This window comes from Sipha flava, unplaced genomic scaffold, assembly GCF_003268045.1.
Source record: "Sipha flava isolate LNK unplaced genomic scaffold, YSA_version1 207_pilon_pilon, whole genome shotgun sequence".
Lineage (NCBI taxonomy): Eukaryota > Metazoa > Arthropoda > Insecta > Hemiptera > Aphididae > Sipha > Sipha flava.
In genome coordinates, this window is record NW_020272813.1 from 219442 (window position 1) to 232607 (window position 13166).

At 28.0% G+C, this 13166-nt stretch overlaps 1 protein-coding gene across 10 annotated transcripts in view; it reads left to right on the forward strand.

Annotated features, from left to right (window-relative positions):
* LOC112682619 (rho GTPase-activating protein 21-B) overlaps positions 1-13166 on the forward strand; it is a 56532-nt gene that overhangs the window by 15092 nt on the left and 28274 nt on the right. For 4 of the 10 annotated variants that reach the window (XM_025553272.1, XM_025553266.1, XM_025553268.1 and 1 more), the window contains exon 1: positions 2545-2641. The exons of 1 other annotated variant lie outside the window; for it this stretch is intronic. In XM_025553272.1, coding sequence (XP_025409057.1) covers positions 2591-2641 — 51 coding nt within the window. In that variant the 5' untranslated portion in view covers positions 2545-2590. Of the gene's footprint in view, positions 1-2542; positions 2642-5817; positions 6159-13166 lie in introns of those variants that run through there. 5 more of the 10 variants (XM_025553265.1, XM_025553267.1, XM_025553271.1 and 2 more) reach the window with 3 other exon arrangements.

The following is a 13166-nucleotide window of genomic DNA, read 5'->3' on the forward strand; positions in this document are numbered from 1 at the left end:
CAAGTATTTATAATAATAAATACTATTGATTTATGATGTGTACACATTTATTGAATGCTTCCATAGGGCCCATGAGAATGAATGGTACAAGTATATGATACACAACTTTGAGTAATTTTGTCCCATTTATTGCCTGTTAAAAAAAATTGTCACTGACAAATTACAAATATTTTATTAATAAAACAGTTTAGTGAAATAAATTATAAAAATTTAATAGTTATACATTTTTATTATTAAATTTTTGAATAAATGGTAAATACTGGTATAAATATTTACTTTAGAGTAATAGAAGTATAAGTATATTTGCTTTTCTTTGTACAAAAATGTATAATTGTCATTTTGATACACGCTGGTAACGTAATCATACTATTTTAAATTTATTATTTCAGTCGAAAAGAGTATAAAAATATAATTACATGTCGTTTAAATCCTTTCAAATTTCACACATAAATTATTCTAGTAATTTTTAAATGCAAAAAAACCACTTAACCCCACTGGTCTTTGAAACATTGTCTTACACGTGTTATTGAATTATTTTCTACGGGGTTTTTTTCTTTTAAACAGAACCTCCTTAAACAAAAGTGCGAAGTATATTTCAAATTCTCGATTTATATTTTAATAATCGGATCTCACACGACATTTCCCAGACAAAAGGCAAACTTGTTGCTGTCGCGCGGGGCAGCAAATAGTCGAACCAGTGCCTTGGAATAGTGGTGGCGCACCGCGGGTTGAGTATTCCTGTCGAGTCAACGAACCGCGTCATATGAGAGGCATTCGTCTTTCTCCCGGACGCCCGACGTAACGTATTTTTTCCCCGTCGTACCCCATTATTATTTTTTATCTCTTTTTCTATTCTCCTTTTTTATTTTTTAGGGGATTGTTGCGCAAGTATTAACTGTATTATACTCATGTGTCTCCGCATCGATCGTGTCGATATATTGTGCTATTATTTTTATTACAATAACGATGTATTATATTATGGTCACAGTGAATTTACGGTTCTAGAGAAATTTTGAAACTATAGTTACAAACCGTGTGCGGCGTATACGTTTATGTGTATTATATTTATTGTGTGTTGTACTACGAGAAGCCATACGGCGTAGTTGTATATCACCGAGTATTGTATATATATTTTATGTTTTGTGCGTGTGTATATCTTGTCAGGTGGTGTGCTAGGTAGACGGTGACGTAATACCGTTGCTACCGGCAGCATACAATTATAGGCCTCGTGCGAAATGCACGTACGTCGTCGCCGTCGCGCGCGCTCAAATTGCTAACTACGGACCGTGTGGTTTCCCTTCCTATACCACCACCACCATCGGCTATACCGTTTATTGTCGAACAGGGGAGACGAACGACTGAAAGAAGACTTATACGTGCTACCCGGTTGTACCAACCGTATATAACGTGTCAAAATTATCCCTATACAAATCCATTAAATGTGAATGAGAAATAACGGGTTTTCGGTAGTACCTCATTTCTCAAAAACCTAGCGCAAAGTATAGACTCTTTTGACGATGCTAATTTTTTCATTCTCACAAAAGTGTATTTAAAGGTATCCTTATTCCTTAGAAACCGAATCGTATTAAGCTTAAACCTTTAGTCGTATTATGTGTTACTTACGTAACATTATACATAATAATATGTTTGATAAAACGCATATTGTCATCGGCTAGTAGAAAATATTTTTTCTTACTATTTCATTAAACTTCTGTAAAAAATATATTATTGGGAGTGGTCATAATATTCTGATCTCTAACGCTATAATTACTGTATGTGTATATTACCCACACTTTAATTCTACTCTATCTATTATAATAAAGTTTTATGACTTTATTCGATTTTGAGTGATGTTTTTCTCGCATAAATACGTGTGCCCCGAAGACGGTCATAAGTCATAGTAATTATAATTATTCTTATATTGTTTTTCGTTAATTTAATTAACTTCAATTAACTTCTTCAATTACTTAATGTATTATTTATACTTTAACTTGGACAATTATATACGGTTATTGGTAAATAAAATTTATATTATAGGACGCCAACTTCATCAGGATTATTTGTAATTATTGCACATTCACAAATTATACGACAGCATATCGATAACCAAAAATATTTACTATCTGTATGTACGATATTTTTTCTCAAGTAATAAAATGTTTTGAATTATATAGTGTAGCAGTACGTAGATTTTATTTAGGTTATTCATTTGATATGATCATGTAGTTTATGTCGTTATGCTGATTTTATTAAACTAAATTGTATCATATTATATTAAATTAGATAAATATATTAATTTCTTCTATATTTAGTAGATGTATTTTTATTCTTATTTTAAATTCAAACTGTTTACTCTTGTTTAATCCGGGTACAGGGTGATTGTTATTATAAATCAGCTCAAACTGGTTGTTCGGTGTATCTTCTTTGACCCCTTTATATTATGTGTTTCATTCTCTTTCTCTCTCTTAAATCCTCCTTTCCCCCAAGTAAAAAGCTATCATTATACATTGGTGTTTCGCACGGTCGCGTAGTCGAATTAGTCTCTTCTAGAACGGCGTCGTTCACTCCGTCGTTTTACATAAAATATGTGATGCTTTTTTTTTCAAACCGTCGTTTGTCGTCCATGGGATATACTCTTAAAGTGAGTATTGAATGCTTGTTAATTTATATTTATTGAATTGTGTGATACTTTATTTTGTAAAAAATACTTGTGATTTATCACACTTTGGATGAAGATTCTTAGATACTTGGTCAATAATAAGAATGAGGAATTAGGTATAAAATAATAATTCAAGTGCACTACGTACAATAACATGTCATATTAATTATTAAATATAATATATCCAATAGACTGTCTTCAATTAGTAACAATTCTACTGGTGGGTCACGTATCTTACGAATGGGTTAATATTATTCCCTTCGATTATCCGTAATTGACCACACCCGGACCTAACCCGTAACAGGGAGGGGGGAGAATCTCCAATGCCAATGTGACCGTTGATGTGGTTATTTGCGTCTATACTGCCGCTGCTAGAATACAGCCTTGGTTGGTGTTTAGTAGGTTAGGCAATTTCAATTTGGTTTTAAATACATAATTCACCTCTCTCTTCTCTTCAATTATATTTTATTTCATCCAAACTATTACTATAGTGTTTCTAACATTGAAATATTTGAAGCTATTTTGAGATTTATTGTGTTATGGTAAATTATTTGCCATGATATATATATATGTGTGTGTGTGTGTGTGTGTATGATTTAAACAATGAGGCATTTTTTTTATTATTGAACTACAAAAAATAATTAAAATTGCATTAAACTTTTGGTCTATTATAATTTATTAAGAGAATTTCTCATTTTTTCCATGTTTGTAATGTAATTTATAATTGTTTATTTATTTTTATTATTAAAATTAAGTTTTATACGATATAACTTAAAATTATATAGAAGTATAATATGAGTATGCTATGTTTGCATTTATAATGTATTATTAAACTTGGAGGCCAACTATTGTAATATCACTATGATAATAATTGATTAGTTTATCTTGTTCTGGTACAATTGCTTTTATTATTATTTTGGTAGGCTGTGAATGAATGAATATATGCTGATGAATGTTTAAAAATCAACATACATTTTTTTGGCGAAATATTTATAAAATAATTTATTTTATAGATTTTCAAATCCTATTAAAATGAATTTATCAAATAACCAGGGGCGTGTTTATGGGGGGCCGAGGGAGCCCGGGTCCCCTCTGAAATGAAAAACACCATTGCTAAAGATTGTTATTTTTAACATGGATATGTTTTAATGCTGACCCCCATACTAGAGGTTTCTGAAAATTTGTAGCGACACTGAGAATGTTGCTTATACCATAATTTAAAATTTTATTTTTATAAAATATGTTTATTCTTTTAAGAAAATATGTGTTGAATTTTGAGTTGCTCTAACAAAAAAATGTTTATTACAATGTAGTTTTTATACTTTAAAAAAATTGAGTTTCTTATTTTTTTGATAGTGTAAAGAGAGTTGAGAAGTCTTATAGTGTAATTTAAGTAATTTTTGTCGTAATAGTGTGCTTCCTCCTTCCCTTTCACCAAAAATCAAATACAAAATCGGCCTCCTACGAAATAAAAACCTATATATGCCACTGCAAATAACTGAACATTTTTATATCTATATTTACATCATATTTATTTTTATAGATATCATTAACCTAATTTTAAAATATTATATAGGTATTTACTAAAACAAATTGGCTGAGTTATCATTTATTGTTTAAAATTATTCTTTTAAAAAATAAGCAAGCTAAGCTTTTCTATTAATATATTTTTCTAATCGTGTATGATATTTGTTGCCGTAAAATATTTTATCAAATAAAATCATCTTTCAATAAATGAATAGAAGTGTTATATAAATATATATGTTTTATGAAATATTTTATTAAATGTATGTTTAATTACTAATCTTTCACTTATTCTTATTTTATATATTAATTATGTAAATTTAATATTTTTATTGTTGACTGTAATAGTTTTTACTAAAAGTTTTAAAAGAAAAAATGTTTTTATATTTTTATATTGACAAACATTTTGTTTTCTTATAATTTACGTATATAGTTTATTTTAAAAACTATTAGAATTCCATTGTTTTAATAAAAAATATATTCTTATATTAATTTGATAAAATAAAATTTGAATCCTATTTTGAAATTAATTAATTAATGCTCAAAAAAAAAGATAACCTTATAGATTTCCTATATATTTTTTTTTTTTTTAACGAAAACAAATTGAAGCTATTAAATAATAAACTGTTTTATATACATAGGTATATTATATATCTAGTCTTAATATATTGTATTTTATGCTAAAGTAAATAAGATCTAGAAATCTTTAAATAATCTTAATTTTTTCGTAATGTTTTATAGTTATTAATACTTGCTATTTGTTATTAATACTATTTTATAGTTATTAATACTAGAATTAATACTTGCTATTTGAACTGCAATTAAATGCAAAAAAAGCCCCATTTAATTAAGTAAATTTATAAATAAATATTATGATATGATATCTACTGTTAAATTTAATTTATTGATTATTATTTTAAATTATAATTCATAAGTCTTAAAACGTATAATTTGTGGATTAAATTGTAGTTATATTTTTTTAAAACATTAAGTTACTGTAAATGATTAAACACATTTTACCAATAAAACCGAGTCAGATATATTTAGATACTTTATTAGCTACTGTATACGAGTATAACATCATTAGTAACATTTTATCGATTGCACAATAGATTTATGAAATATAATACTTGATTAACTCGATCGTAATATTCACACGGGAAAAAATACTAAGGTATTATAAAATTTTTACTCCACGTTTGTATTGTTTTATAATATTTATGCATATACTAATTATATTGTGGTTGCAACTAGTCATAACGAACGGATTCGGTAATGTCGATGTTTTACTTGGAAAATGTGTGTCGACCAGTCGAGAAAATTGCGTAATAATATATTATACCAAAGTTATTTTCGGTGCACACTTTTTCGGTTTTCTACATTTTTTTTTCCTTCTCTTTTACCCGTTATAACGTGTAAATCGGTTGATGCCAGTTTGCGAATATTAAATTATAAATCGTCGAGCGTTAATTACCGTCGTTGGACATCGGTGGTATGCGTGGACATACCGGCGCGCTGTGTAGTACATAAAACGTGTAATGCGGTGAAGTGGAGTAGGTGGCGGTCTGTATGGTTTGATCGTGGAAGTGGTTAACGGTGAGACAACGACGGCAAAGGCAAACCGTGTGCGACGAGAGACCGACTGACTGCCGAGGAAGAGCACAACTCATGTGCGCTCATCAGTTAGCGAGTTATCGTCACCGCCGAACGCCCGCCGCCCGATTGTTGTCGCGCCGTCACTGTACTGTTTCTCCTCGGTCACGTCTCGTCTCCGTTACCCATCGTATTATTATTTTCGCGTAATAATAAATTTTTATACGTATATCTTTTCCGTGGGCTTTCGTTTTATTACGGGTTTGTTAATTGTTTATTTCGTTTTCTTGTGATCGTTGGAATTTACCTATTTTTGTTCGCGTCACGTGTGTCATGTTCCACTGCAGCTGTTGATCAGTGCCTATCATAGTATACATATCAGGTAAATAATCATCACGTACGTACGGCTGTTTGTGCGGTTTTTGTATATTTTTCCACGTTAACGCGTGATCAATTATTACTGTTCATTATAATATGATAATTCATAATTATGTAAAATGATATTACGGCTTATAATATTTTGTCTCGTGTGGCCCATAGTATTTATTACGTTTTACTTGTTTAAGCAAAATATTTGTTTCAAATTAATATCCCAGTAACTACATAGAACTATAAATTGAATATTCGTTCGTTTCCGTTTTGTTATGAAATTCTCATTTTCAAATTATTTTTCGGTCGTGCAATATTTTTAAATTTTAACATTTAATTTTCTTACGGACAGCTTTATTCTTGTATATCAACAGTAAAATTACTGATTTTGTAGAAACCCTCGGGTTAATGTTATCTACGTTGCACCTATATAAATTGTTGCCTAATGCATTTTGCTTGTAGTTTAAACATTGGTCGTTTTTCGCTATACTTTCGTTATCTATTATAATTTTACTTCATGTTGTATACGTTCATTTTGCTCATCGATTAAGATGTCTACAAGTAATTTTTTTTTTTGATAAAATAGTTTAATTGACTCAGGGTGCTCCATTAAGTCCATTAAGATTTATATCTGTTAGACGTCATCATAACGTTGCACTTATTACATTTAAATTGAGTTTGTTATTAATTGTAATACATTGTACGGGGTTTTGTGTTTATTTTTATACTATTTTTGACAAGGATATAAACTTGATTAATTTCGCACTGATCTTGTTTCATGAAACTATTTATGATAAATTGGATACTAAATTATTTATAGTTAATATATAGTTGTTTAGTACGTGTTTGTATGTGTCGTGTACGATTCGGTAGCTAGTTTCCAGACACCTGATCCGGGTGTACGTTCATGTATATATTTACATACAAGAATTATTTCATCGTCGGCTGGTCAAGGGACAATTGCTGCTGAATCATAAAATCTAATTTGAAAACCGCGCGTAGAAAGTAGTGCAGACACGATAGCTGTAAAATATACCGGACTGGCTATTTTTTTATAGAAAAAAATATAGTTGTATAGTCTGCGCTGAATTAATATTATCAAAAATAAAAAACAAAATCAAATTTTTTTTATTACTTAGTAAATAAAATACTTCTCCACTAAACATATTGATGGAACGAATACTGTTCAATATGTCTTCCTTAAAAAAAATGTAGAAAGTATCTTTTAACCTACATATAGTTTAAATTATTACATCAGTTAATTTTATGGCAATTGTTTTTTTCCTTTGTTTTCTTTGAAAATAAAGGTGTCCAATTTTTTGTAAAATATATTCTAAAATTTAGAATGTTCAATTTATTTTTAATGAACCATTATAGATACTGAAATATTTTTTTACATTTTTTTATCGGGAATAAAAATAAATTTGTTGATTTTATGTGAAAGACAAGTGACAGTGTTACTGCGCCAATATCGTGAGGGACATATTGATTCATTCATGTTATAGAATATTAATTAAAATAATATTTAATATGACATAGATGATATCATTTCTAAATGTGTTGATCATATTTGTCACTTGACTTGAATAGTAAATGGTAGTATATAAATGCATTATTTAATATGTATATATATAATCTATTACAAAATACTCCTATTATAATAAAAACATAAAATATTTTTTAGTTATATTTAATAGATATTTCCAGAGGTATTTCAATTACTTATTAAATTGTTTTGAAACGAATATATTTTAGTACAATATAAATTACATTTAAAAGTGGTACAAATGTGTAGTATAATAGTAATTCAATAAGTTATAGGTATATTAAAAGTAGGTGTATATTATATATCAGTAGATTGTAAGTATACCCTAAATTCGAGTATAAACATGACACAAACCTCTGATTTTTTTTATAACTCAAGATATTGTTTTTACCTTCTTAGAGTAACAGCACAAGTTCATGGCCATAAATCCATAGAAGAAGAATCCGGGATATCAGTAATTTGATACATTGAAATATAATCTATGTTAGAATATTGGCCTCCGAAAATATCGATTGCTTAATAGATCAGTATTGAGTAATATTATTTAATATACACTGATTTTGTTTGTAAGATTAAGTATATAAATTATAAATATAAAAATAATTGTATGACAAATGCATGTATAAATTAGAATATTAAGCACATAAAAAAATATTTAAAAAAAATTAATTAGCCTGAATTGCTAGATCACAACATCACGTAAATATAACAAAGTAAACGTTTTGTTTTATTGAACTCAGGAAATATTTGTCTTATACATTTTTTTGAAATTTAAGATTCTTATTTTTTTGTTGATAGATTGAATTGTCTGTTAACAATTACATTTCGTTCTTTGTTGTATCTCAAAAACAAAAATTGTTCTTCATTATTTTTATACAGTTCGTCATAAAACAATAGTTTTTTAAATTTGTTATTTTTAACCAATCTTATATTATTCCAAACAATTTTGTTTCCTTTTATACAAATTTTATGATTTTTGTTTTCATTGAGTAGTTTTTTTTTTTTTCAATAATATTTATGAATTAAATTATAAAATAATAGTTAATAGATATATTCATTATCTTTCAACGTTATATAAGATAATAATAATATAATATTATCTCTCTACTTCTATACGAGTTAGAATTTATATTTTTGAGAATAGTTTTTGTGATCGATTTTTGTTTAATTTTATCATTGTGGAAAATAGCGTTATTCGATATATGTACCTGTAAGAACAATAAACATATTTCAAGTTATCAAAAAAAATAATTTTTTTCTCTTCAGAATTTTGTATACGCTGGAGATTAAAATTAAATGTACATGCATTTTTATATTATACATAAATTTATCAATTCATCTTGTTTTTAAAGATATTATTAAATGGTCGTTTTAAATAAAACTACCTTTTTAATTCTCTAAAAAAAAATAAAAAATGAATTTTTTTTATTACCTATATCTATTTTCATGACAATATTTAACATAATTAATACATATAAATGGTAGTTAATACTTTGTTTTATTTATTCGTTATTGAGCTTAAGCTTATGTAGTTTTACAATTCCAATATAGTTTAAATTATTCTATTTGTGTTTTACAAATCTTGGAGTAGCCGACCCGGTTGGACATTAACTAGCTCATCGTTTTTAAATCTTGAGGATTCAGTGCGTGTATTGCTATTTTATTATCTCAGTTTAACATTATAATAACATTATACTAGATCTACACAAATGTCACAAAAATTGTCTCACGTGTATTTTTAACTATATTCTAGGTATAGCTGTAATAAGATAGTATATTTTATTATTATTATTCTTATATATAAATATATATTCACCTATACATCCATTTCTAAGAATTGAAAACAAATATAATTTAAATGTGTCTACTATCTGATCGAATTTGTCGATTAGGAAAATTTTTATTTCAGTTTTGAAAAATACTTTTATAAACCAGTAGCAATTTTATTTTTGTATAAATATGTATTATTTTTTTATCTCGTGATTTTAACATGTCATCATTAGGCACATTTAACGTGTATGACATGATTTTTTAAACAACTTAACGTATAGTTAGTTTTTGCGCATAAATCACTCGATTATCATAGTGACTTCTTTTGAACATGACTTAACGAGTTATTAAATATTTTTCGTAGGTGGGGTGAAGAAAAAAAATAACAAATTAGAAAATAATTGATCTTCTTTAATGATATTGTGCGACAAAGACCTACGCAAAATATCATTATTTACTGTTCTTGAAATGTATTATGAGAACCGTCATATGAACGGATGTTAATATTTTTTTTCACATCAGTACCATATTCTACCGTCTATCATGGATGAATGTATTAAGTGTAAGTTTTAGAAAAAAAAATTAATGTGGCAATCGTTTATTTTAAAACAGAAAACTGTAATGGCTTTTTTAAGTTCATATTGCTTCTTTGACGTACATTTTGATCCTATTTAAACATATTATGTTTCTAAATAAATCTTTTAGGTAACCAACAACTAATTCTATTTTACATTTTAATTTGTTTAGAAGATAATTGGATTATGTTTCATTGTATTTCAGTTTTTCAAAATAATATATTTTGTTGATGATTTTTAAATATTTTAATTTAATTTTTTACCTGTTCCAATTGCATAAATATACTTTATAAATAATTGTAAATTTGAATAACATTAGTTAAACTTACTGCAGTTCTAAAATTAATTATTTAATAATCATTTAATGATATAAAAAATTGTATTTTATGCCTAGCAAAAATTTATATCTGTAGTAAAAATGTTTTTAATACTTCATAGATATACATATTAATATTATAATTCGCAAAATAAAATTAATAATTTTGTTATTAGGTTTAACCTTTTGAAATTTTGTGCATAAGCTTATGACGACGGTAAAGTATTTTAATTCTGAATATTGTTTATGTTTGAAAGCAGATAAGTTGTGTATATGTTGAGAAATGTGTATGTATATAATTTTATCTATTGATCATAAGACAGCTAAAACGTTGGTCTAAAAATATGAAGCCTAAGAATTAGAGAAGAGTTACTTCACTAAATGCATATACACGTTTACATTGTAATTTAGTATGAATAGTGTCATATAATTGGCTAGTAATTATTATTAAACATACCAATAGTAAGTAATCCTTATTAGACATTTATATACAGGGAGAGAGAAGAAGAGTGTTACGTACTATAACACTATGTACGCCTATGACGACGCGTGCAGAACTGATCGAAAACTGTTAGTGCATATAGAAAAGCTTCCTGCTGTTTTGTCTTGACACAGTTTCGATATGCTACCACTTGCTTAGATAATATGATCAATGCGACGTTATACGCTTGACAGTTTTTCTCTCGTCTTTATTCATTTTCACGCGAATACCGTAAAATTGGTATAAATTGGAAATTTGGTTTATACAGTTCGTTAATTTTTATATGTAAATTAATTAGAGTGAAAAAATTATAATGCCGAAACAATGGTGGTGACAAGGAAGCACATTTCCGCACGCGTCCTGTAGTGGTGACATGGACTGCGATTTCCTTGCTCGAGCTATGCAACTGTAGTTATCCGTTCCGCAGGTGCTCGTGTAACGGCTCGTCTTTTTTTTCTTTTTTTTTTTATTATATTTTATTAAAATCGTTATACTTACTTAACATCGTCTCATCAGCATAAGGATAAGAAATACGTTTTTTTTTTTCTGTCATTCCGTCGGTCATGATGACTAACGGTGTGTTGTTTTAGATGGTATTTCAATTATATGCCTTAGGAATCACGATTTTTGCGGCCTTCCGCTGCACGCGTGTTACGATTCAAAGAGTGATTACTGATTATAGACCAAAAACGCGTATCCTCTTTTTCGATACTTGTTGGAACTTGTCGTCGAAGTACATTTTCCTGTGAAAAAACGAATTAACTATGTTATTTTTCTTATTTATAATAATAAAAAATATAGGAATTCAAATTAATCGAAAACTTTTCATGTTTTTAAAAGTATATTGTTCAACGAATTCATTATTGGTATGAATGTATCAATAATAAAAAATTCCATTAAATATTTAAAACAAAGTGTCCTCAATATTGTAATTAATTATATCGTTTTAAATATAATAATTTTAATATTAATATCTGTTTTACTTATTACTGTTTTACCATTTACATATTTGTGTTAGAGTGTCAAACGTATTTTATTTGTTTTAATATTGAAAATCAAACATAAATTCTAATTGTACAAAAATGAATTAATTTAGTGCTGTTTTAATCTAAACATATAATAAACATGTATTTTGTATTTAGTATTTGAAGTATGTGCGTGTGTGCGGCCATCGCAGACGTGTCCCAAAAATATAATATGCTAATGACGTATTTGACCTTCGGGCCATATACCTACTTGTCAATCATTATGGCTTGTGTAGTATTGATTTAATATGTTTTTGTATGTGCTTAATAAGACAAACAAAACGCACGCGAAGTACATTGTTATTTTCCGCTCGGATTCAAAATCGTCGATCACGAATTCGACAAGCGCATATTAGGAGGTATATATATCTACCATATTATCAGCAATTATTATTTAGGTACTAGCTCCAAAACCGTTATAGAACAATATAATGTACCGGTAATGACATAATTTTAGTTGCCGGCGTTAGAAATCAATTATTATTTTTTGTTAAACGTGACCGTTATGTGCACAGACGCTCGTCAGTATCATAGTATTGTTAACTTAACAATGTTAAAAAACCGTACGCTGCAGGCATGAATTACTAACAACGGGGCTTATTTGCATTTATAATGGTGATAATCTGATTGCGTATTATCTATTGACGAAAGAAAAAGAGAAATTTGTTAATTCAATTATTTTCGTTGATCGCCATCACTGGCACCTGTGCGTATTTGAAACGTTAACATTGTCAACAACATTTAAAATAAAATTCGACCCATTGATTTTTTTTGTGTTTTGTTCGTCTAAATAATTTATGTAACTATGTGCAACGAAACTGATACCACAATTCACTACTCTTAGTTTATAAAATGTACTAGTCGGCAACGGGATCTATAAACTGGCTGGCTAAACGGTTTTTTTTTTTTTTAATGTCAGAAATCATCGCCTGCTGCCTGGCCGGCAGCCGATTTATTATAAACGGCTGAGCTACTGCCAAAAAAATAAAAATAAAAAATATATGTGCACTGTCTACGTCAACCCGGTAACAAAGTAATGTTTTCCAAATGTCGTCTGCTGCTTCTCGTCGCCGTCGCCCCCTCGTCACGTCGTTTTATAAAACGAATGTTAGTTTGTTACTAGAAAAAAAAAATTCTTATATTTTGTTATTTAAATAGTACTTAATCAAATGTTATACATTTTGCCCATGGTTTGTAAAACAATAATTACCCTAGGCTGAAAGAATTCGCGAGGTTCAATGAAAGTCTTTACAAAAAAATATTTTTTAACTAGGTCACATATAAAAGTCCCTTTACGATAAAATCGCA